The 27,436-nt window shown below is 41.4% G+C and overlaps 1 protein-coding gene and 1 pseudogene across 1 annotated transcript; both read left to right on the forward strand.

Moving 5' to 3' along the window:
- The first annotated feature begins 4,013 nt into the window (after positions 1–4,013).
- On the forward strand, positions 4,014–7,820 carry LOC139417513 (zinc finger protein 135-like; annotated as a pseudogene).
- A 3,955-nt stretch (positions 7,821–11,775) lies between these two features.
- LOC139416108 (zinc finger protein 883-like) lies at positions 11,776–26,420 on the forward strand. The gene is made up of 2 exons (XM_071164400.1): positions 11,776–12,300; positions 25,285–26,420. Exons 1-2 carry the CDS (start codon positions 12,003–12,005, stop codon positions 26,256–26,258), a joined length of 1,272 nt encoding a protein of 423 aa, XP_071020501.1. The 5' UTR covers positions 11,776–12,002; the 3' UTR covers positions 26,259–26,420.
- Positions 26,421–27,436: the final 1,016 nt, after the last annotated feature.

A 27,436-nucleotide genomic window follows, 5' to 3' on the forward strand; every position in this document is an offset into this window, starting at 1 on the left:
GTCAAAATACATTTGTTACTCACTGAATACGGAGTTTCGCTGAGCAACTATCATAATTTACTGCCATCAGCCCGGTATGTACTTGCCATTTAAACAAAAAAAAATTACAAGCAACCCGAAAAATTGTCTCATCTCAAAAGTGCCTTCAGAAAGTTTTTACCCCCCTTGGCTTTTTCCACATTTTGTTGTGTTACAGCCTGAATTAAAATTGGATGAAATTGAGATTGTGTGTAGATCTGTGACAAACAATCGCCCATAATGTCAAAGCGGAATTATGTTTTTGCAAATTAATACAAAATTAAGAGTTGAAATGTCTGGAGTCAAGAAGTATTCAACCATTTTGTTATGGCAAGTCTTAAGTCACATAAGTTGCATGGACTCACTGTGTGCAATAATAGTGTTTAACATGATTTTTAAATGACTACCCCATCTATGTACCCAACACATGCCTGTAAGGTCCCTCAGTAGAGCAGTGAATTTCAATCACAGATTCAACCATAAAGACCAGGGAGGTTTTCCAATGGTTCGCAAAGAAGGGCACATATTGGTAGATATTTTTTTATTTTAAAAGCAGACATTTAATATCCCTTTGAGCATGGTGAAGTTATTAATTACACGTTGGATGGTGTCCAGTCACTACAAAGAAACAGGCGTCCTTCCTAACTAGGAAGGAAACCTCTCAGGGATTTCACCATGAGGCCAATTAGGATTTTAAAACTGTTACAGAGATTAATGGCTGTGATAGGAGATAACTGACGATAGATCAACAACATTGGTGTTACTCCACAATACTAACATACATGACTGAGTGAAAAGAAGGAAGCCTGTGCTGAATACAAATATTCCAAAACATGTATAGTGCAAGAAATGTGACAAAGAAATAAAACAAATTGTCCTGAATACAAAGAGTTATGTTTGGGGCATATCCAACACAATACATCACTGAGTACCACTCTTCATATTTTCAAGCATAGTGGTGGCTGCATCATGTTATGGTTATGGAATTGAGCTAAGTACAGGCAAAACCGTCAAGGAAGACTTGGTTCAATCTGCTTTCCAACAGACACTGGGAGACATTCACATTTCAGCAGGACACTTACTTAAAACACTAGGCCAAATATAAACTGGAGTTTCTTCCCAAGACGACATTGAATGTTCCTGTGTAACCAAGTTACAGTTTTGACTTAAACCGGCTTGAAAATCTATGGCAAGACTTGAAAATGGCTAGCAATGAAAATGGCTAGTCTAACAATGATCAACAACTACCTTGACAGAGCATAAAGAATGTTTTAAAGAATAATAAGCAAATATTGTACAATTCTACATACAATATTGTACACCATTCTGTATACATCTGGCGATTCTTTGGACACTGTGCTAACAAACCTCCAAACGAGCTTCAACACCATACAACACTCCTTCCGTGGCCTCCAACTGCTTTTAAATGCTAGTAAAACTAAGGACATGCTCTTCAACCGATCGCTGCTCACACCCTCCCGCCCGACTAGCGCCACTACTCTGGACGGTTCTGACCTAGAATATGTGGACAACTACAAATACCTAGGTGTCTGGTTAGACTGTAAACTCTCCTTCCAGACTCACATTAAGCATCTCCAATCCAAAATTAAATCTAGAATCGGCTTCCTATTTCGCAACAAAGCCTCCTTCACTCATGCTGCCAAACATACCCCCGTAAAACTGACTATCCTACCAATCCTTGACTTCGGGGATGTAATTTACAAAATAGTCCCCAACACTCAGCAAGGGTAGCCTAGTGGGCGGCAGGGTAGCCTAGTGGTTAGAGCGTTGGACTAGTAACCGGAAGATTGCAAGTTCAACCCCCCGAGCTGACAAGGTACAATCTGTCGTTCTGCCCCTGAACAGGCAGTTAACCCACTGTTCCTAGGCCGTCATTGAAAATAAGAATTTGTTCTTAACTGACTTGCCTAGTTAAATAAAATACGAATATTAAAAAAACTGGATGAAGTCTATCACAACATCTGTTTCGTCACCAAAGCCACATGTACTACCCACCCCTGCGACCTGTATGCTCTCGTTGACTGGCCCTCACTACATATCCGTCGCCAAACCCACTGGCTCCAGGTCATCTATAAGTCTGCTTTATCTCAGCTCACTGGTCACCATAGCAACACCCACCAACACCCACCATGCGCTCCAGTAGGTATATTGCACTGGTCATCCATAAAGCCAACACTTACTTTGGCCGCCTTTCCTCCCAGTTCTCTGCTGGAACGAATTTAAAAAATCTCTGAAAGTGGAGTCTTATCTCTAACTCTCTAACTTATCTCTAACTTTAAGCATCAGCTGTTAGAGCAGCTTACTGATCGATCACTGTACCTGTACACAGCCAATCTGCAAATAGCACACCTAACTACCTCATCCCCATATTATTACTTATCCCCTTGCTCTTTTGCACCCCAGTATCTCTACTTGCACATCATCATCTGCACATCTATCACTCCAGTGTTAATGCTAAAAAGTAATTATTTCGCCTCTATGGCCTATTTATTACCTACCTCCCTACTCTTCTACATTTGCACACACTGTACAAAGATTTCTCTATTTTTATTTTTTATTGTATTATTGACTATGTTTGTTTATGTGTAACTCTGTGTTGTTGTTTTTGTTGCACTGCTTTATCTTAGCCAGGTTGCAGTTGTAAATGAGAACTTGTTCTCAACTGGCCTACCTGGTTAAATAAAGGTGAAATTATTATTTTTTATTTTTTTAAATCCAGGTGTGCAAAGCTCTTAGAGACTTACCCAGAAAGACTAATCCCTGCCAAAGTTGATTCTAACATTTATTGTCTCAGGGGTTTGAATTAATACTTATCTAATCAAGATATATTACTGTTTATATTTTGTGTAAATCCATTTTAATTACACGTTATAACACAACAAAATGTGGAGAAAGTCACGAGGTGTGAATAATTTCTGAAAGCAGTATTGTTTTTGATGAATTCTCTTTGATTTTCACCTGTCGGTGAGGTTAAATGTGGAATGCCTGTCATTAGACAGCCAACACTTCCTGTCCCTTCAAAATACGAGTTCAACCTTCGAACCAAAAGCTGCCTACACCGTGCCAATGTGAGATTGCTAAATTTTACTTCAGATTTTATTAAATAAATAAAAACTACACTTTACAGCTGTGTTCGAATACCCATACTAACATACTATTAGTTTATACTAAAATGCTGTAAACGAACAGTATGCTTTCAGTTGAGTGTACAAGCTCGTCGCCAAGCTACCGGAAGTTGATGCTGTTGCTATGCAACCTCTTGCTAGCTAGTTAACGTAACAAATGACTAGTTAGACATTTTACGACTTCGGGTGTGTTCTTAAATTCAATGTGGAGTGCGCTCCTAAATTCAGAGCATTGTCGGATTGTCTGTTTGTAAATCCAGAGCGTTTCGCTCTCAAAGCGCACACTGGACGCTCGTCCCGAGTTTAGGGTTGATTTGAACATTCTGACCTTACAACTGCAGTCAAGCACCCAAGCTAACGCTGGCTAGCTTGCTAGCTCCTTCCAGACACAAATGAGACCACTGACCATTTACTCGCCCTAGCAGAGCTGGTTAGGCAGTTTTCATGTCATCCAGAGCGTAGGTGAATGTAACTGTGCTGCTGGCAACAATTTAATTACGCTTTTTTTTGCCGATGTTGACCGACACCGGCCATATTCAACTGGTGTTGAGCGTTACTAAATTCATTATTCCACGCTCTGGTACACTCAGACGAGAGTGCTCTGAAATCAGAGTAGATAGCCGATAGAACTTTTGGCATTCTAACTAATAAATATATATATATATATATGCATACTATACTCAATTAACGTCACAAATAGTACGGTTAGTATGAGTATTCGAACACAGCATTTGTCTGGAAATAAAATAAACTTCTCTCAACTGCGTTACTCATTCCAGTCAGCAGATGGCGATGTGCGTCTTTCGGGCGATGCTGCTCATGTGACGTAAATTTAGTGGACGGGACCAGATGCTTCTTCAACAACAACAGCTATCGTTGGTCAACTACCTCCGTAGGTTGATAGCCGAAACACTCAAGCGCTTTACTGTCGGTTGTTTTGGTGTATATTAATCGCAGTGTTTTATCTACTTGTTACCCCATTTAATGTCATACTTTGTTGTTAGTCAGCACTAATTTAGCTAGCTATTATCCCCGACCATGAGCTTACTCTCCCCCTGTAAAAAAAAAAGAGGTCTGCTGTACGGAGAAAGAGGGACTGTGGCTGAACATTGTCGTGAAAGAAGAGAAGGAAGAGGTTGATGTCACAGTGAAAAAATAAGTAGAGGGCGAGGCTGTTACAGTGAAAGAAGAGGAAGACGCGTTCAGAATTAAAGACGAGGAGGATGTTGCCATGAAAAAGGCTACTGCAGTTCATGGAGTGAAGAAGGAAGGGGATATTACTGTCACATTGACAGAGGAGACCGGAGATCTGATTAACACTAGTAACTTACCGTCGTAATGGGTTTTTACTTTAGATATTCAGAGTTCTCTGGTCAGTAGCTAGGTTTCCATCCAATTGGCAACAGATTTTCATGCCAGTATAAATAAAATCTGCCCATTTTCCCACCAGAGATGTTTCCATCAAATTCACTTGAGGATAAAAGTCGGCGCGTGATGACGTAGTACACATAAATACCTTTTGTTTTAAATTCCCATGTACCGAATAATTGTATAGCGATTATTACATTATGGACAAAATAGCGATATTATATACATTTTTCAAATGGCAGCCAAGCATCGATCATCATGTCAATAGAATAAGACCCTCGGTATTTATTGGAAAGTAGCATCAAGCTCATCACCTTGCACTTTCACCAACCTGTGAAGTTCATAACTTATTGCATCAGTAGCCTAATAAATTGTATGCTTTCCGTGCTTATAGACAACTGCCATAACTATGCTTGCCCTATGGATAATATCATGCTGTTGAAGATGATGAATTCCCCTCTTTACCGGTTACTCCGTGCAAACCTCCACCCTCCAAAAAACCCAACATGAAATCTGACATCGTGGCATCTCCTTACTCATCATCTCCAGGTCTGACGCCATTGAGAAAATGGTAGGCGCGAACACCATGGTTATCGAAGGCTTGAAAAAGACTGTAGTTTGCATGTGGTGGGATCAAGGATGGGAAAATGAGAGTGGCAAAAGTTGAAAGAAGTGTGGAAAAGAATAACAATGTCTACCATAGACTTCTCACTGATCTGGAACAATACACAAGAATATGGAACCTGAGACTCTACTGCGTGCCAGAGGTGGAGAATGAGGATGTGTGAGGAGAGGCTATCTGCATCTGCCAAGGAGTTATGCCTGCAGAGAAGAACAAAGTTGGTGATACCATCGATGTTGTGCATATTCTCTGAAAGATGCAACAGCAAACGATTCAAGACCAAGGGGTATCATCATACACTTCACTGCCAGATTCTACAGGGATGCTGTCTGGAAAGCTGCTAGGAAGAACGCCTTCCTCCAGAGCTGTTTTGCCGAGCATCTCAGCCCGGAGGACATAGAAAGAAGGAACAAGTTGTGGCCAACGATCAAGGTAGCACGACATGAGGGAAAGGCCGCTTACTTTGTCGGAGGACGAGGCTTCATCAACGGTTCAGAAATCCATATTCCTCCCTACAATCCCACCAGAAGGAACAGATTGATGGTTTCGGCCATGGTATTCTCATTTTGCTTGTATTGATTAATGTTACCTAACAAGCATCAGGTGACTATTTTTCGGATTACTCCGGTACCTCAATTTATTAATTTTTTTCTTGTATGACCAGAAGGCCTATTTTGTTTACAGACTTACGAAGACTGAAAGTTGTATTTATTGTTTAATGTATACATTAACTAAGATACTGTCGACACCCAGGGGGTGAGGTGATGGGAAGAGGTGGTGGGAAATGTTCAGGAGGCACAAGGACCTGAGCATGAGGAGGCCAGACACCCTAGGCAGGGGGAGAGCTCAGTGTGCCACACATCTGACAATTTCTCCCCAATTTCGTGGTATCCAATTGTTAGTAATTACTATCTTGTCTATTCGCTACAACTCCCATACGGGCTTGGGAGAGACGAAGGTCGAAAGCCATGCGTCCTCCGAAACACAACACAACCCAACCAAGCCGCACTGCTTCTTAACACAGCGTGCATCCAACCCGGAAGCCAGCCGCACCAATATGTCGGAGGAAACACAGTGCACTGGCGACCTTGGTTAGCGTGCACTGCGCCCGGCCCGCCACAGGAGTTGCTGGTGAGACAAGAATATCCCTACCGGCCTAACCTGGACGACGCTAGGCCAATTGTGCGTCGCCCCACGGACCTCCCAGTCGCGGCCGGCTGCGACAGAGCCTGGGCGCGAACCCAGAGTCTCTGGTGGAACAGCTAGCGCTGCGATGCAGTGACCACTGCGCCACCCGGTAGGCCCCTTCTTTTTATGAAGGAGAGTGGGCTGAGGGAGAAACCCAGACAAATCTATAACTGCAGTGAGTCTGGGTTCCATAGCAACCAGAGCAGGCACAAAGTGCTGGCTCACCGAGGTGCAAAACACACGTACCAGCAGGTTATGGGGACCAAGGAGCACATCACAGTGCTGGCCTGCTTCAACGCAGCTGGGGAGGACGTTCCCCCGTTTATCATCTACCCCAAGTGTTTCCCCGGTGGCCACTATACACTGGGAGCCCCCCCCCCCCCCCCCCAAGCCTTGTATGTGCGGTCAAACAGTGGTTACATTGACGGTGTGACGACCCTCCCACTCTGTCTGCCGTATTCTCTCTTTGTTCTTTAGGCTCTGCTGAGCCTAAAAACATGACATTCCAAGAGAGCAAGATTTAGATTTGAAGCTCTACATCATTCTTATACCCCCCCAAAAATGGAGAGAAAAAAAACGCAGCAAGTTTTATATTTAATGATGAAATGTTGTGAAAACTAGTCTTCGGGTTTTGAGCAATCTAGTTTGGATTAAAACCCATGTGAAGACTGTTTTATCATTTATCACTCTGTTTGTCTTTGGCAGCAGAGGGACCTGACTCTCGCCATGACAGCAGGAAGAGTCCTTCAGGGGAACCAGACCCAGAGACACCCAAACCACCGAGACGACACCACTGTTCTCAGTGTGGAAAGAGTTTTGCCAAGTTAGGGAGCCTGAAAAACCATGAGAGAACACACACAAGAGAAAAGCCTCACCACTGCGCCCAGTGTGGAAAAAGTTTTATTTGGTTATGTGACCTGAAAAGGCATGAGAGGACACACACAGGAGAAAAACCTTTCCAATGTTCCCAGTGTGGAAAGAGTTTTAACGATGTAGGGTACTTATTAATACATCAAAGAATACACTCTGGAGAGAAGCGTTACTGCTGCTCCAAATGTGGGACAACTTTTACCTGGTTAGGGAGCCTGAAAACGCATGAGAGGGCACACACAGGAGAAAAGCCTTTCCAATGTTCCCCCTGTGGAAAGCGTTTTACCCAGGTAGGGGCCCTAAATAAGCACAAGAGGACACACACAGGAGAGAAGCCCTTCCAATGCTCTCTGTGTGGAAAGAGTTTTACTAAGTTAGGGGGCATGTATAGGTATGACAGGGCACACACAGAAGGGGATAAGACCTACCACTGCGCCCTGTGTGGAAATATATTTAGCCGGTTACGGTATCTGAATAAGCATGAAAGGATACATACACAGGAGGAGAAGACATACCACTGCTCTCATTGTGAAAATACATTTTCCCGGTTAGAGGACCTGAAATCACATGAGAGAATAGAAAGGCTGTGTTCAGACTTATGTTTTTGACTTGAGAATTTGTGTTTTTGTTTATGCCTTATGAAATCAAATTGTATATTTGAAAGCTTGCTTGAAAATAGGCTTATTTTTGTATTATTGTTTTAGACATGATTATATATCAATTCAGATGTATTAATTTTGTATTATGATATATTGAATACAAGAATAAACCCCTTAGATGTTCATTTTATGATTTAGATATTTTAAAATGTAAATTGTTATTTAAGTAACAACTTGCACAGGGATGGCTATTCTAAGCCAGGAGGCTGATAGGCTCCTGTTCCGATCTCCTATTTCTGTAGGTTGAGGCAGCTTGATGTACAAGTACACCCCCTGGACAGGACGTTAGTTTATACAATTATTATATAGATTAATGGTATTTTGCATTTATTAATTCTAACCTTGAAAACCTCTTGAATTGAAAATATGATTTGGATATTGCTAAATTAATTTGATTGGATACATTTTTTGGATGTTGAAAAATGTATTTGATAATGATTTGGATATTTCAAAAACTAAATGGTTAAATCAATGAATAGTGTGCATTTCTTGTCAATGTATTTTATTGAGTTAATTTGTGTATTAGTCGTCAAGCTAAATGTGTATGAAAATGTGATGTTGTTCTGAGAACATTGATAAGTTGTTGAAATGAATGTTCTCATCAGTATTATTATACCATGTCAGAGAAAATTCTCACTCATTTAAAGTCTGCACTAATCAACACATGCTTCTTTTTGTACGTTTTAGTGTGATATTATTCTTTAAATGTGGCAATTCGCAGTAGAAACAATAACAAAGCCTTCTTCCTGCCCATGTTTCAGTGAAAAGCTTTGGGGTGGGTGTGCAGAAATGTAACCACTCTCAAATTCATAGACCGGTACTGACCGTCTATGATATCTAAATGATCGTTTTAACAATATTTTGAGGCTACACGGTTAAGTTTTAAATATTTTGTTTCAATCAATCAAATGTATTTATAAAGCCCTTTTTACATCAGCAGATGTCACAAAGTGCTATACAGAAACCCAGCCTAAAACCCCAAACAGCATGCAATGCAGATGTAGAAGCACGGTGGCTAGGAAAAACTCCCTAGGAAGAAACCTAGAGAGGAACCAGGCTCTGAGGGGTGGCCAATCCTCTTCTGGCTGTGCCAGGTTAAGATTATAACAGTACATGGCCAAGATGTTCAAAAGTTCATAGATGACCAGCAGGGTCAAATAATACAACAGTTGTTGTAGAGGGTGCAACAGGTCAGCACCTCAGGAGTAAATGTCAGTTGGCTTTTCATAGTAGAGCATTCAGAGTTCGAGACAGCAGGTGCGGTAGAGCGATAGAGTCAAAAACATCAGGTCCGGGACAAGGTAGCACATCTGCTGCTCCAGTTGAAACTGGAGCAGCAGCATGACCAGGTGGACTGGGGAGAGCAAGGAGTCGTCAGGCCAGGTAGTCCTGAGGCGTTGTACCGGGGCTTAGGTCCTCCGGGAGGGGAGGGAGAGAGAGAGAATTAGAGGGAGCATTCTTAAATTCACACAGGACACCGGCTAAGACAGGAGAAATACTCCAGATATAACAGACCCCCGACACATAAACTACTGCAGCATAAATACTGGAGGCTGAGACAGGATTGGTCGAGAGACACTGTGGCCCCGTCCGACGATGCCCCCAGACAGGGCCAACCAGGCAGGAAATAACCCCACCCACTTTTCCACAGCACAGCCCCCACACCACTAGAGGGATATCTTCAAACCAACTTACTACCCGGAGACAAGGCTGAGTATAGCCCACAAAGATCTCCCCCACGGCCCAAACCCGAGGGGACGCCAAACCCAGACAGAAAGATCACGTCAGTGACCCAACCCACTCAAGTGATGCACTCCTCCTAGGGACGGGATGGAAGAGCACCAGTAAGCCAGTGACTCAGCCCCTGAATAGGGTTAGAGGCAGAGAATCACAGTGGAGAGAGGGGAACCGGCCAGGCAGAGACAGCAAGGGCGGTTCGTTGCGCCAGTGCTTTTCCGTTCACCTTCACACCCCTGGGCCAGACTACTCAATCATAGGAGCTACTGAAGAGATGAGTCTTCAATAAAGACTTCAATGTTGAGACAGAGTATGTGTCTCTCACATGGAGCTCTATAGGAGAAAGCCCATCCTCCAGCTGTTTGCTTAGAAATTCTAAGGACAGTAAGGAGGCCTGTGTCTTGCGACCGTAGCGTACGTGTAGGTATGTATGGCAGGGCCAAATCGGAGAGATAGGTAGGATCAAGTCCATTTAATGCTTTGTAGGTTAGCAGTAAAACCTTGAAATCAGCCCTAGCTTTTACAGGGAGCCAGTGTAGAGAGGCTAGCACTGAAGTAATATGATCAAAGTTTTTGGTTCTAGTCAAGATTCTAGCAGCCGTGTTTAGCACTAACTGAAGTTTATTTAGTACTTTATAGGGTAGCCGGAAAGTAGAGCATTGCAGTAGTCTAATCTAGAAGTGACAAAATAATCGGATTCACTCTTCTGTATCATTTTTGTACAGAAAGTTTCTGATTTTTGCAATTTTACGAAGTTGCAAAAAAGCTGTCTTTGAAATAGTCTTGATATGTTCGTCAAAAGAGAGATACGGGTCCAGAGTAACGCCGAGGTACTTCACGAATCCCACGCCGAGGTCCTATTGCCAACAGTTCTAGCCAACCACTCTAATATCTGCACCATTGTCACTTATGTTGGATTTAACAACATTCACTTTCGGCAAACTGAGGAATTGAAGGACTGCAACATTCTCTTAAACACCCTTGTTTGCACAGGAAAGAGAACAGTCATCTCTGGCCCCCTGCCGTGCTATAGAAGGGCTTAGGAACATTGCATCCACTTCGCTGCCCTAAACGAGTTCCTGAAGAAACTCTACAAAGACAGGAATCTCCCTTTTTGTGACTATTTTGATTTGCTATGGGAGCAGGAAATGGAAATGGAGGGGAGGTTGTTCCTCAGAGTTCACATCACCAAAGGAATTAACATGGTCCACACACACCTGCACAGTTGTGAAGAGGGCACGACAGCACCTCTTCCTCCTTGGGAGGCTGAAAATATTTGCCAGCTGCGCCATTGAAAGCATCTTGACTGGCTTCATCACCGCTTAGTATTGCAACTGCAAGGCACCTGACTGCAAGACGCTACAGAGGGTGGTGAGAATGGCCCAGTACATCACTGGGGCCAAGCTCCCTGCCATCCAGGACATCTACACCAAGCGGTGTCAGAGGAAGGCCCAACATTTTTCAAAGACTCCAGCCACCTAAGCCATAGACTGTTTTCTCTGTTACCGTACGGCAAGCGGTCTGGAACCAACAGGACCCTGTTGGGTGCTAGTCTACACCTGTTGTTTACAAATCATGTGACAAATAACATTTAATTTAATTTTATGTAGGCTGGGGGAGTATCGTATGCCAGTTGAGGTGAAATGCTACAATTGTGGTGGTGAATATGTGCAAAAATTACTGAAGTGCCCTGCTAGAGTGAAGGAGGTGGCAAATGTAAGAGCTGACCACTATGTTTTGTATACGGAGGCGGTGAGAAGAGTGGAAGAAGAGAGTAATGTTGAAGAAGCAATGGTAGTTGGATTAGTGACACCAGTAAATGTTCCTAGCCAACAGTATCTTGACATGTTGCATGTTAAAAAGATGGACTTTGTATAATTTATTGCATAGGTTACAAACTGCACAGAGCAAATAAAGAGGAAATCTGAGAAAATATGCATTGCCACTGAAAGTTTTTTGGGACTGTTCCATCCTCACAGTAGGGATGTGAATTGGACTATGACTGAAGGAGTGGGATGGAGTTTTTTGTATTTGTTGTATTTGATGTTGTTTTTCCCACAAAGAAAAACTACATTCTCATTCACAACCCATACAGTAGATGGCGACAATAAACCTTCTCGGTTGTCGTCTGTCAATAAGCCTCAAAGAAGAAGAACAACAGCTAGTCAGCAACATCGGTAGCTTGCTAACCAACAACCGAAACGTTAAAGGTCTTTAGACTGTTTTGGTGTATATTATTCACTGTGTTTTAAACACACTGCTGTCGTGTCTTTGTGTTACCCCATTTAATTTCATGTTACGTTGTTTCAAGCAGACCCACAGGCTGGTTAAGTTAGCAGTAGCACTAATTTAGGCTAGTCGCTAATGTTAGCTAGCTAGCTAGCATCTCCGACCATGAGCTCACCCAGCTACTCTCTCCCTGCTAAGAAAGAGGTCTGCTGGACGAAGAAAGAGGGTATGTGGCTAAATATTGTCGTGAAAGAAGAAAGTGAAGAGGAGAACGTCACAGTAAAAAACGAAATAGAAGGTGAGGATGTTACATTGAAAGAAGAAGAGAAAGACGTTTCAGTGAAAGAAGAGGAGGACGCATTCAAAGGGAAAGAGGATGGTGCCGTTTTTGGAGTGAAGGAGGAAGGGGAGATTACTGTCACATTGAATGAGGAAGATGAGACAGGAGATCTGATTAACACCAGTAAGTACTGCCGTAAATTTGTTTTCACTTTGGATATTCGGAGTTCGCTCATCAATACCTCCAGCGGAAGGCCCTGTGATGAGAGGGACAATACCATACACACACACACATCTAAAAAATAAAATAATGGAATTAAGAAATATTAGGAAGAGCAATGTCGGATTCCGGAGTGTGTGTATGATGGGATGTATAGACATGATGGATAGAATATTTAGTATATCTGAAGGATATACCTAGACTATAATACAGTAGTATATACATATGAAGTGGGTAAAACAGTATATAAAAAAATTAAGGAAAACACACACACTGCTGCTCATGCTCCCTGATTTTATTTATAACAACGTTTCAAACCTTAGGTCTTCATCAGGCATCCATTTCCCAGATGGGGGTGGAAGGTCCTACATGCATACTGTATATACATATAGGGGCAGTACTCAGTGATATCACTTACTGAAACAGGAGGTAAAAATATATAACATGTGTACACAATATTAACATTCAATGTATAAAAATATACGTTCATACACAAGGAATGTGATAAATATTTACAGTAATATATATATATATATATATATATATATACATACAGTACCGGTCAAAAGTTAGAACACCTACTCATTCAAGGGTATATATATATTTTATATTTGAGATTCTTCAATGTAGCCACCCTTTGCCTTGATAACAACTTCCCACCTCTGGTCATTCTCTCAACCAGCTTCATGAGTTAGTTACCTGGAATGCATTTCAATTAACAAGTATGCCCTGTTAAGTTAATTTGTTGAATGTCTTTCCTTCTTAATGTGTTTTAGCCAATCAGTTGTGTTGTGACAAGGTAGGGGTGGTATACAGAAGATAGCCCTAAATCCATATTATGGCAAGAATAGCTCAAATAAGCAAAGAGAAACGACAGTCCATCATTACTTTAAGACATGAAGGTCAGTCAATATGGAAAACATTTTAACAACTTTGAAAGTTTCTTCAAGTGCAGTCGCAAAAACCATGAAGCGTTATGATGAAACTTGCTCTCATGAGGACCGCCACAGGAAAGGAAGACCCAGAGTTATCTCTGCTGTAGAGGATAAGTTCATTAGAGTTACCAGCCTCAGAAATTGCAGCCCAAATAAATGCAGAGTCAAGTAACAGACACATCTCAACATCAACTGTTCAGAGACTGCGTGAATCAGGCCTTCATGGTCAAATTGCTGTAAAGAAACCACTACTAAAGGACACCAATAAGGGGAAGACTTGCTTGGGCCAAGAAATAAGAGCAATGGACATTAGACTGTTGTAAATCTGTCCTTTGGTCTGATGAGTCCAAATTTGAGATTTTTAGTTCCAACCGCCATGTCTTTGTGAGACGCAGAGTAGGTGAACGGATGATCTCTGCATGTGTAGTTCCCACTGTGAAGCATGGAGTGATGGTGTGGGGGTGCTTGGCTGGTGACACTGTCTGTGATTTATTTAGAATTCAAGGCACACTTAACCAGCATTGCTACCACAGCAACATGATTCCATATGTGTTATTTCATAGTTTCCATGTCTTCACTATTATTTTACAATGTAGAAAATAGTCAGAAATAAAGAAAAACCCTTGTATGAGTAGGTGTGTCCATACTTTTGACAGGTACCGGTGTCTTGGATAAGTCGAATTGCCTTGGGGCAGGGTACGAACAATGGATCCAAGTCTGATTTCTGGTCGAAATGCTGTTGACTTACCGCTGCTCTGATATCCCAAAGTTATTTCCATCTGTATGTGAAAAATACATTAAAATACATTTTTAAAAAAATTAATAATATTAGTCTCTGATCCACCTCTATGCAGACGACACCATTCTGTATACTTCTGGCCCTTCTTTGGATACTGTGTTAACAACCCTCCAGGCAAGCTTCAATGCCATACAACTCTCCTTCCGTGGCCTCCAATTGCTCTTAAATACAAGTAAAACTAAATGCATGCTCTTCAACCGATCGCTACCTGTACCTACCCGCCTGTCCAACATTACTACTCTGGACGGCTCCGACTTAGAATACGTGGACAACTACAAATACTTAGGTGTCTGGTTAGACTGTAAACTCTCCTTCCAGACCCATATCAAACATCTCCAATCCAAAGTTAAATCTAGAATTGGCTTCCTATTTCGCAACAAAGCATCCTTCACTCATGCTGCCAAACATACCCTTGTAAAACTGACCATCCTACCAATCCTCGACTTTGGCGATGTCATTTACAAAATAGCCTCCAATACCCTACTCAACAAATTGGATGCAGTCTATCACAGTGCAATCCGTTTTGTCACCAAAGCCCCATATACTACCCACCATTGCGACCTGTACGCTCTCGTTGGCTGGCCCTCGCTTCATACTCGTCGCCAAACCCACTGGCTCCATGTCATCTACAAGACCCTGCTAGGTAAAGTCCCCCCTTATCTCAGCTCGCTGGTCACCATTGCATCTCCCACCTGTAGCACACGCTCCAGCAGGTATATCTCTCTAGTCACCCCCAAAACCAATTCTTTCTTTGGCCGCCTCTCCTTCCAGTTCTCTGCTGCCAATGACTGGAACGAACTACAAAAATCTCTGAAACTGGAAACACTTATCTCCCTCACTAGCTTTAAGCACCAACTGTCAGAGCAGCTCACAGATTACTGCACCTGTACATAGCCCACCTATAATTTAGCCCAAACAACTACCTCTTTCCCTACTGTATTTTATTTATTTATTTATTTTGCTCCTTTGCACCCCCATTATTTTATTTCTACTTTGCACATTCTCCCATTGCAAATCTACCATTCCAGTGTTTTACTTGCTATATTGTATCTACTTTGCCACCATGGCCTTTTTGCCTTTACCTCCCTTATCTCACCTCATTTGCTCACATCGTATATAGACTTGTTTATACTGTATTATTGACTGTATGTTTGTTTTACTCCATGTGTAACTCTGTGTCGTTGTATGTGTCGAACTGCTTTGCTTTATCTTGGCCAGGTCGCAATTGTAAATGAGAACTTGTTCTCAACTTGCCTACCTGGTTAAATAAAGGTGAAATAAATAAAAAATAATAATAAAAAAAATTTGGAGCTAATAATGTGAGGAGAGAAAAAATAAAGCATGAACAGGGCAACCATGTCTCTCTGCTCCATATTGAACAGCTCTGAAATGGACACTAAAAGAGAGAGAAGATGTGAATAATTTGGACTTCAGAGAGAATCAACTGCCTAACTACACACACTGCTGGTTGTAACAACATTGTAATAACTTACTCAGAGGTGTCGCAGGTCAGGGCAGTGAGACTGGAGAGGGATTCTGACTGAATTGACATTCTCATTGACTTTAGCCCAGATAACATAACGTGTCAGGTTCAGCTGATGGCGGCTGCTCTCATCTTGGTGTTGTGCTCTACGTTGGCAGGCCAGGGTCAGTGCCGTGTTGCAGTTGGTCTCGATCTGTGTGGTGTTGATGTCTGAGTCCATGTCCAGCAGCAGCTTGACCGCAGGGACGTGGCCATTCATTGCAGCCAGCCTCAAGAGGAGAGATACCCAGTGTAAACAAATACACAGAGAGGAACCGACAGGGAGAGGGGGAAACGTGGACTGGGAGGATTATACACCGTTAAGAGTGGGATAAATCCTTGTCACTGACAGGGTTGGTCATGGGTTTCAGAGCTTGATAAACAGTCATACCAGGAGTTGATTTCAGTGCCAGCGTTTAGGAGAATGTTGATGCAGCCCCCTGAGGTGGCTAGGCTGAGACGAGTGTAATCTGAAACGGTACTGTGCTCCTCGTTGGCCCTGTGCAGCAGCAACTGCTTTACCATCTGGAAGGAATGGACCACAGGTTAGTCAATCTACAAAACACCTTTGGGTAATTTCCACTAAGGACATATGTTAAATTATTAGACAAATTTAGCCTTCTACAGTAACTGCTCACATACCTCGAAACAAATCAAATGTTATTTGTCACATACTTCGTAAACAACAGGCGATTGATACAGTTACATATCAAGATATTATTTGACGATATATCGTATATTCTTTTGACAAAATCGCATTATTATTATTTTTGTGCTAGTTGGCTGTACCTGCACCAAAACTCCAGTATTTTTCCTTCATAGCTTGTTCTCCATCTTGTTTTTTAAATAGGAAGCCAAATTGTTTTCAGCACTTATTTTCATGACTAATTAACTCATTTTCTCATGCTTTCTATGGTAAACAATATGTTTGGAACATTAAACAAGAATAAAAACACAGTATCAACATGCAATACATTTAGAATCGTTTCGAATAGCATACATATCGTATCGGCACCTACAGTATTTATCACGATTATATCATACCGTGATGTCCCCGGCCCTAATACTTCCCACGATGGCTTCCATTGTGTCTGTGACGCTCTGTGCGGGGAAGGCCAGTATAAGTCCGTTGGCGACCTGGGTGAGGCCTTTGGCCTTCATGCACTCTTTGGTGAATAGCTCCTTGAGGATCATCTTCTCATTCTGTTGGCTGGGCCTTCTCTATGGCTGAGATCCTCTGGCCCAGCTCGTTCGGCCACTTTCACCGGGTGCGTCATTCAGACCCATTCAGCAATATGGAGTGCTTCAAATTCAAGTACTTCCAGCTTCACGTGCCATCAGGAATTTTCCACTGGTTTTAATCTGTATAGTCTTCAGTAATGGGGTTACCCTGTAGGGGGCTTAGCCTCTGCTTGTAGCTGCTGAGACAGGACAACAGTAGCTACAAGGTTGTACCATACAATATTTTAGTAATTATTACCTGTAACTAGGCATGGGCATTTGACTGTTCGAGTACTATGCCAGTGGTTCCCAAACTTTTTATAGTCCCGTACCCATTCAAACATTCAATCTCCAGCTGCGTACCCCCTCTAGCAATAGGGTCAGCGCACTCTCTTGTTTTTTTGCCATCATTTGTAAGCCTGCCACACACACCCTATACAATACATTTATTAAACATAAGAATGAGTGTGAGTTTTGGTCACAACCCGGCTCGTGGGAAGTGACAAAGAGCTCTTATAGGACTAGGGCACAAATAATAATAATAAATAATTTTGCTCTCTATTTAGCCATCTTACATATAAAACCTTATTTGTTCATCAAAAATTGTGAATAACTCATCACAGGTTAATGAGAAGGGTGTGCTTGAAAGGATGCACATAACTCTGCAATTTTGGGTTGTATTGGAGAGAGTCTCAGTTTGAAATAATTTTCCACACACAGTCTGTGCCTATATTTAGTTGTCATGCTAGTGAGGGCTGAGAATCCACTCTCACATAGGTACGTGGTTGCAAAGGGCATCAGTCTCTTAACAGCTAGATTTGCCAAGGCAGGATACTCTAAGCACAGCCCTATCCATAAACCTGGCAGTGGCTTCTGATTAAATTACATTTTCACCGCTTGTTGCAATTTCGATGAGGCTCTCTTATTCAGATAGCGGTAAGTGGACTGGAGGCAGGGCATAAAAGGGATAATGAATCCAGTTGTTTGTGTCATCCGTTTCGGGAAAGTACTTGCGTACCCAGCTCACTCAGGTGCTTCGCTATATCACATTTGACATTGTCCATAAGCTTGAGTTCATTTGCGCACAAAAAATCATACAATGATGGAAAGACCTGTGTGTGGTCGTTGTTAGTGCAGACAGAGAAGAGCTCCAACTTCTTAATCATAGCCTCAATTTTGTCCCACACATTGAGTATAGTTGTGGAGAGTCCCTGTAATGCTAGATTCAATCATTCAGGTGATAAAAAGCTGTCAGGCAAGTGAAAATGATGGTCAGTAAAGAAAACTTTAAGCTCTCAATTTAAAAAAATGTGTCAATACTTTGCGCACTTCTGTATGTTGTAAAAGTGTTACATGGTCACTGCCCATATCATTGCATAATATAGAAAATACATGAGAGTTCAGGGACCTTGCTTTAACAAAGTTAACCATTTTCACTGTAGTGTCCAAAACATATTTTTAACTGTCAGGCATTCCCTTGGCAGCACAAGCCTCTCGGTGGATGCTGCAGTTTACTGGAGCAACTGCTTGCAAGCCCGTTACCACTCCACTATGTCTCCCTTGTCATGGCTTTTGTGCCATCAGTACAGATACCAACACATCTTGACCACCAAAGTCCATTTGATGTCACAAAGCTGTCCAGTGCTTTACAAATATCCTCTCCTGTTGTCCTGGTTTCCAGTGGTTTGCAGAAGAGGATGTCTTCCTTAATTGACCCCCCATAAACGTAACGGACATATACCACGAGCTGAAAAGTCAAAAGTTGTCTTTATTCTCGCTCAAAAAACTCCCGTGGCTTATTTTTCAAATTGGCATGTTTTGTTTCTTAATATCTGTGCAAGAGTGAAGGTTTCCCGCAAGAGAGTAACGGTTAATGTGAGTGGATGTTAATTATTTGACTCGGCTACCTGTATTTGACATTGCGTTGTTATTTTGCTGAACACTAGATGGTTTAATTTTATTTTTGCCAGTGAAACGAGGCTACTCAGGCTAGAGAAAAAACCTCACCCAAATGTATAGCCCCGTTGGAAAATCTAAATGGGACTGTTTGAAAATGTGAATCACATTTTTATTTGGCGTACCCCCGCGGGCATTATACGTGTACCCCAGTTTGGGAATACCTGATCTATGCCAACAGTGCACAGCAATGCCTATTTTATCGTAACCCTTACAGATAACTATTCCTAACTGCCCCATATACACTGAGCATACAAAATATTAGGAACACTTTCCTAATATTTCCCTCAGAACAGCCTCAATTCGTCAGGGCATGGACCAGCGTTCCAAAGGGATGTTGACTCCAATGCTTCCCACACTTGTGTCAAGTTGCCTGGACGTCCTTTGGGTGGTGGACCATTCTTGATACACACGGGAAACTGTTGAGCATGAACAACCCAGCAGCTTTGCAGTTCTTGACACCATCAAACCGGTGAGCCTGATACCCACTACCATACCCCGTTCAAAGGCACTTAAATATGTTGTATTTTTTAAAATATACAGTGGGGCAAAAAAGTATTTAGTCAGCCACCAATTGTGCAAGTTCTCCCACTTAAAAAGATGAGAGAGGCCTGTAATTTTCATCATAGGTACACTTCAACTATGACAGACAAAAGGAGAAAAAAAATCCAGAAAATCACATTGTAGGATTTTTTAATGATTTTATTTGCAAATTATGGTGGAAAATAAGTATTTGGTCAATAACAAAAGTTTATCTCAATACTTTGTCATTGCCAACAAAGGGTATATAACAGAGGTCAAATGTTTTCTGTAAGTCTTCACAAGGTTTTCACACACTGTTGCTGGTATTTTGGCCCATTCCTCCATACAGATCTCTAGAGCAGTGATGTTTTGGGGCTGTTGCTGGGCAACACGGACTTTCAACTCCCTCCAAAGATTGTTTATGGGGTTGAGATCTGGAGACTGGCTAGGCCACTCCAGGACCTTGAAATGCTTCTTACGAAGCCACTCCTTCGTTGCCCGGGCGGTGTGTTTGGGATCATTGTCATGCTGAAAGACCCAGCCACGTTTCATCTTCAATGCCCTTGCTGATGGAAGGAGGTTTTCACTCAAAATCTCACGATACATGGCCCCAGTCTTCCCAGCCTGGTGCAGGTCTACAATTTCGTTTCTGGTGTCTTTTGACAGCTCTTTGGTCTTGGCCATAGTGGAGTTTGGACTGTGACTGTTTGAGGTTGTGGACAGGTGTCTTTAATACTGATAACAAGTTCAAACAGGTGCCATTAATACAGGTAACGAGTGGAGGACAGAGGAGCCTCTTAAAGAAGAAGTTACAGGTCTGTGAGAGCCAGACATCTTGCTTGTTTGTAGGTGACCAAATACTTATTTTCCACCATAATTTGCAAATAAATTCATTAAAAATCCTACAATGTGATTTTCTGGATTTTTTCCTTCTCATTTTGTCTGTCATAGTTGTGTACCTATGATGAAAATTACAGGCCTCTCATATTTTTAAGTGGGAGAACATGCACAATTGGTGGCTGACTAAATACTTATTTGCCCCACTGTATATATTTTTTATTTTAAATATTTTGTGTTGCCCATTCACCTTCTGAATGGCACACACACAATCCATGTCTCAATTGTCTCTAGGCTTAAAAATCTTTATTAAACAGTCTCCTCCCCTTCATCTACACCTATTGAAGTGGATTTAAGGGATCATAGTTTTCACCTGGTCAGTCTGTCATGGAAAGAGCACGTGTTCTATACACTGTTTTGTACACAGTGTATATTCACTCAATAAAAAAGCAAGTGCCATTTAAGATTCATTTACTGGAAACCGTAATATCAACTGGTTATATCTTCAAAAAGGCAGTAACCTCAGCGGTGGTGCTTGCTTGTAGAAGCCTATGGCTATGCAATTGAACAGCCTTGTTTTTGTTAATTTAGCAGACAAGGCACTCTTATTTCCAGAGCCTTTATCACAGTCAAGCCACACCTATGTTCAGGGATGCAAACTAGTCATCTTTCTGCAAAATTTGCCATTTTGGTTCCAAAATAGGTGACCTACGGCTTTGGATCACTACTGTCTGTAAGCGAACCAAGGCTGAGCCAATCGTTCACATAACAACAGAATGCAGCACGAGACTGAAGAGAGAAGAGACAACCAATTTGCTAGTTACAGCATCAGCGCGCGCTCTGGAAAGACAGCGGAGAGTGGAATGGCAGTTTGACAGTTACAGCAGCGCGTCCCCTGAACGATAACAAAGAGGTCGGTGAGAAGCCTGACCACGGAGATGGGGGTGAGAAGATGATGAATCGTACTTCAAGAGCTGTGACCAAAAACAACTGGCATTTGGAAAGTTTGAGGTGAGGGAGAAAGTGTGGTGGAACAAGTATTGTTAGGATTGTTAAGTATCTTGCTAGCTGGATCGAATTCTCCGTTAGCTAGCCAGAGAAATGTTGAGCAACATTAGCCAACTTAACTCATCAAATAATTGAGTTCATGTTGTAAAAATTAGCTGGCTACTAAAGTCAGACAGCTAACGTTAGCTAGCTAAAGTTACAACATCAGATGAGCTAACGTTAGTAACCTAACCAATTCACTATAAAATTAACTAGTATACAACACCTTGCCTTTCCTCAAGTTATAACTCATTAGTTGCTTACTGGAGCCTGGCAATCAGTGTGAAATGTTAACTAGCTAACGAACTAACTACTATCTATGAACTAATGTTTTCCCTCTACAGTATGTGGTTGATTTTCAGAATGAGAGAATTAGGTGAAAATTAGGCATTACTTGTTAAACAAGTGGATTCAGGGATCAAGTGTAGCTGGAGCTGGGCCTGGCTTAAACTGGATGTCACTATAGAGGTGAAAGGAACATCACACACTTCCCCTCTTTTTCACTTTTTTAATACAGTGGATAAAAAGGGGTATGCCAGGTGTTCTCTCTGCCTTAAAGAGATCAATTATGCCAACAAAGGGTATCATGCTCTGCTGGCATATTGTAGAACAGGTGACCACAGACAGAAAGTGTACCTTGTAATAATGTGCTGTGTAATCCAAAGATATTGATTTTGTTGTATTGAACTTGACAGTAACACTTGTGTGTGTGAGGGGGGGATTATATATTTTTTAACCATGTGAATGTTATTTTTGCACATGTAGCCTTGTGCACTTGATCAATGTCTACTATAGTGGCCATTAAAATAGAGAAAAATAGAATGACTGTTTGTTTCATTCTATTTCTACTTTAAGATGTTTTTTTTTCCCCATGTGCAATATTTAGATGTTTGTGGTCACAAGCGTTCTATTATAAAGGCTGTCATGGCTAACTGCAATATTAATGCATTGTTTTTTTCTCAAGTCATTTGCAGTAAAGTTTAGGCAACAAATAATATTGGGTTGCTTTCTTTACATGTTTTAGCTGTGAGGTAGGTTCACATTAACCACGTTGTATTTTACACACAGAGACTGATCATGTAGATCATATTCTTTGTTGTTTAATTAGTTAAAACCCGCATTTCCTCCTGGAAGGGATTTTTTGCATGTTTCAGTGCAGAAACAAAAGTGTCACCTTTATGGGCCCTCACCAGTTTGCATCCCTGTATGTTATAGTAAAAAGACATGATGTAATATAACAGAATAAAATATAACCCAATATTTTTCCAGATTAATAAAGTTGCCAGTGCGAAGTCATACGCGTCTGGAACAGTTATTCTCCAAGAGTGAGGATTTGAAACTGGGCTCAATTTGGAGAGTATACATTTTTTCAGGGTCACAAACTTAAATTGTTTTTCTTTCCGATAAACAGACATTCCATGTTTTAAATAATTCTGATGGTTCTTTGGAATTTTCCAAATGGATTAAGAATTCCACATTGAACACTGCATGGTGATAAATTACAGCAACAACATTCAGTTTGGTGAAAAGGCCTAGGCTTAATGGTTCTGATGAAAAATCTGCTTTTTGTCTTTATCAAACTAATGTTTTTGTATATTTTTAGTGTGGAACCTGTCTTTGTTCGCAAAGTAGCCTCAGTTGAAAAAAGACAGGGTTAGGGTTAGGTAAACTGCAGCCTGTTGTCGGAACACATATTACCCTATTTCAATCAACCAGTCCATTTTGAATTTGTGATAATACTGATGTCATTTGGTAAGAAATGTAGCTTGTGTATCCCATCAGTTAGAACATTTTTATAGGCATTTATTTCTGTATGTCTAACTGGAGCTTGAGTGCGCTCTTAGCAAATGGCAGCTATACAGGACCCATCCAGAGCTCTTTGACTTCTGGCAGAAGCCATTGTAAAATATCTGAGGGCAAACATTTACACGGAACAAAAATGGTCCTATGTTTCATGAGCTGAAATAAAAGATCCCCAAGGGAGCGATCTGAACTAGGCTTGGGCGGTATCCAGATTTTTATTTTTTTTTACCCCTTTTTCTCCCAATTTTCGTGGTATCCAATTGTTGTAGTAGCTACTATCTTGTCTCATTGCTACAACTCCCGTACGGGCTCGGGAGAGACGAAGGCTGAATGTCATGCGTCCTCCGATACACAACCCAACCAGCCGTACTGCTTCTTAACACAGCGCGCCTCCAACCCGGAAGCCAGTCGCACCAATGTGTCGGAGGCTACACCGTGCACCTGGCAACCTTGGCTAGCGCGCACTGCGCCCGGCCCGCCACAGGAGTCGCTGGTGCGCGATGAGACAAGGAGATCCCTACCGACCAATCCCTCCCTAACCCGGACGACGCTAGGCCAATTGTGCGTCGCCCCACGGCCGGTTACGACAGAGCCTGGGCGCGAACCCAGGGACTCTGATGGCACAGATGGCGCTGCAGTACAGCGCCCTTAACCACTGCGCCACCCGGGAGGCCCGGTATCCAGATTTTCATATCGTCCTTAACTCATCCCGGGATTTACGGTATTACCGACATAGCACACAAGGGGGTACTAAAAATGCCAGAAAAGCCCTATTGGGCCTCTATTACCAGAATGTTAACAACATGTATTAACAAACTAATTGTGAAATCACAGACGCTGTTAGCTAACTGCTAACATGCGAAAATGGACAAACTAATTGCAAAGACAGGCAAATCCTAATCATAAAGTTATACAAGCATAGCTAGTAGCTACCGAATGTCATTTTTGGTGAGTGTTAACATTTGCAAGTGAAAGTGAACGAGAGAAATTGTGCAAATGAACAAAGTTGTGATGAATGCTTTTCTGAAGGAAGAGCAGCATGTGTACACGGAGCATAGGGGAGGAGATTTTTAAAAACGCTATTAGGAAGCACAGGGAAAAAATGTCAGCTATACAGAACTCATCCAGAGCTCTTTGACTTCTGGCAGAAAGCCATTGTAAAATATCTGAGGGCAAATATTTACACGGGGAAAAAAATATAAACGCAACATGTAAAGGGTTGGTGCTATGTTTCATGAGCTGACATAAAAGATCCCCAAAATGTTCCATATGCACAAAAAGCTTATTTCTCTCCAATTTTGTGGACAAATGTGTTTACATCCCTGTTGGTGAGCATTTCTCCTTTGCCAAGATAATCCATCCACCTGACAGGTGTGGCATATCAAGAAGCTGATTAAACAGCATGATTATTACACAGTTTCAGCATGTTAATGCATGGCCCCATGTTGCAAGGATCTGTACACAATTCCTCAAACTGAAAATGTCCCATGGCCTGCTTACTCACCAGACATGACACAAATTGAGCATGTTTGGGATGCTCTGGATCGACGTGTACAACAGAGTGTTCCAGTTCCCAGCCATATCCAGTGACTTCACACAGCCATTGAAGAGGAGTGAGACATTTCACAGGCCACAAACAACAGCCTGATCAACTCTATGCCCAGGAGATGTCGTCCTAAATGAGGCAAATGGTGGTCACACCAGATAGTTTCTGATCCAGACCCCTACCTAATTTATTTATTTCAATTGACTCATTTCTCGAACTGTAACTCAGTCAAATCTTTGAAATCAAAATGGTTGCATGTTGCGTTTTATATTTTTGTTCAGCATGCATCTAAAATGACTTGATGTTAGGTCTCTTGACTTCCCTCATACTACACCTACTAGAATTAGGCTAACATTTTTCATTTCACTGAGTTTATATGAATATTTCCAGTTATGGGTCTAATTTTCAATAAGTCACAGTCCATAAAACCTACAGATCAACAGACAAGTATGTCGGGTTCTCTGACTTCTCTTACCAAAGCTATACCAATTACTTTTTCAAAATATCTTCCCTTTGATTTCCTAAAAATATTTCTGCTATTAATACTTTAGTTATTAGTTATGTGTACAGATCACATTTTCAAGAGAAAGATCACATTTTAAGTTCTACATTATTATCATTTTAATGGCCACCAAGTTAAAACAATTATGGACATTTTGTGTAAACTGATCTAGTACTTTATTAAACCTAATTGGAAGACAGTTTTATAATGTGAAGGTTTCGTTCAAGTCTATTTAACTACCACACTGTCTTTTTACAGGAGTGAAACCAGACTCTCACTCTGACTACGGGATGTGTCCTTCAGTGGAACCAGGCCCAAAGACGTCCAAACCAGCAAGACCACACCATTGCTCCCAGTGTGGAAAGAGTTTTACTAAGTTACGAAACCTAAAAGAGCATGAGAGGACACACACAGCAGAAAAGCCTTTCCAATGTTTGCAGTGTACAAAGAGTTTCTGCTGGTTAGGGAAGCTAAAAGTACATGAGAGAATACACACAGGAGAAAAGCCTTACCACTGCTCTCAGTGTGGAACAAGTTTTACCCAATTAGGGACCCTAAAAACACATGAGAAAATACACTCTGGAGTGAAGCCTTATAACTGCTCTCAGTGTGGAACTAGTTTTACCCGGTCAAGGGACCTGAAAGAGCATGAAAGAATACACACAGGAGAGAAGCCTTACCACTGCTCACAATGTGGAAAAACTTTTACCTGGTTAGGTAGCTTGAAAACGCATGAGAGGACACACACAGGTGAGAAGCCTTACCACTGTTCCCACTGTGGAAAGAGCTTTCCCCTATTAGGGAATCTGAACAACCACGAGAGAACGCACACGGGAGAGAAGCCTTACCACTGCTCCCATTGTGGAAAGGGTTTTGGACAATTGGGACATCTAAAAGTGCATGAAAGAACACACACAGGAGAGATGCCTTACCAGTGCTCCCATTGTGAAAAGGGTTTTGGACAATTGGGGCATCTAAAAGTGCATGAAAGAACACACACAGGGGAGAAGCCTTACCAATGCTCCCATTGTGGAAAGGGTTTTACCCAAGTAGGGAGCCTGAAAACACATGAAAGAACACACACAGGAGAGAAGCCTTACCAATGCTCGCATTGTGGAAAGGGTTTTACCCAGTTAGGGAGCCTGAAATCACATCAGAGGATACATACACGGGAGAAGAAGACCCAAGGAAGGGCAGCTGCTGCCTCCGCAGCAGCTAATTTGAATCCATAATAAAAAATTACAAAATATAATACTCCCAGTGTGGAAATAGTTTTGGACAATTAAAGCCCCTGAAATCACATGAGCTACTAGAGGCTGTGTTCTGAGTTATGTTTTTGACTGAGAAAGTGTTTTTGTTCATGCCACATGAAACTTAATTGTCTGAAAGATGTTTTTTTTTCCATCACAAATTTTATTAAAATGTTAAAATGTGTATTTTATTTTGATTGAAAACTTTGATTGATTGGATACAAGTATAAACCTTTAGATATTGCTTGATATATGATTTTGGTATTTAAAAATGTAAACTATTCAATATATTAATAAAATGTACATTTCTTGACTAACCTTGAAACCTCTTGAATTTAGTTATATTTATTTTAGTTAATTTGTGTACTCATAAGAGCTTTGTTGTGTATAGAAAAGTAAATATATTGGAAATGTATATAAAATAGTTTGGTTGATTTATGATTGCGGAGAAAGATCTAGAATTATGTAGAAATGCTTATTAATGTATGGAAACCAAGCCAGGAGTTTTTGTATGGAGATCAATCAGTTTTGAATCTGGATAACAAAAACATTAATGGATTCTTTTTTTCCATGTGCATTTGATAAAATATAAGTTTTGTAATGCTAAAGTTGTTAGGAGTGTACGAATGTAAGTAGGACACGTAACATCCCGGCAACTTTATATCGGAGTTTTGCCTGTTGTTCACACACGTATCTGCCCTCTCATTGGCTACAATTGTCCCACCTGGTCTTGCCTCCTCCCGACTGCCTTCCATTTTTGAAGACATTTATTTTAATTGTTAAAGTGGGCACTTGAGTATCTGGACAATATAATGGTTAATCTGCGGTTGAGCTAATTAGGACAGCTGACTGGGGCTTGATATATATATATATATATATATATATATATATATATATATATATATATACTGTGTTTTATACCATCTATTGTATCTTGCCTATGCCACTCTGTCGATCATCCATATATTTATATGTATGCGTTCTTATTCCATTCCTTTACTTAGTTTTGTGGGTATTAGGTAGTTGTGTGGAATTGTTAGATTACATGTTATATATTGCTGCACTGTCGGAACTAGAAGCACAAGCATTTCGCTACACTCGCAACAACATCTGCTAACCATGTATATGTGACCAATAAAATTTGATTTGATAGAAACGGG

Source organism: Oncorhynchus clarkii, chromosome 9 (assembly GCF_045791955.1).
Source record: "Oncorhynchus clarkii lewisi isolate Uvic-CL-2024 chromosome 9, UVic_Ocla_1.0, whole genome shotgun sequence".
Taxonomy (NCBI): Eukaryota; Metazoa; Chordata; class Actinopteri; order Salmoniformes; family Salmonidae; genus Oncorhynchus; species Oncorhynchus clarkii.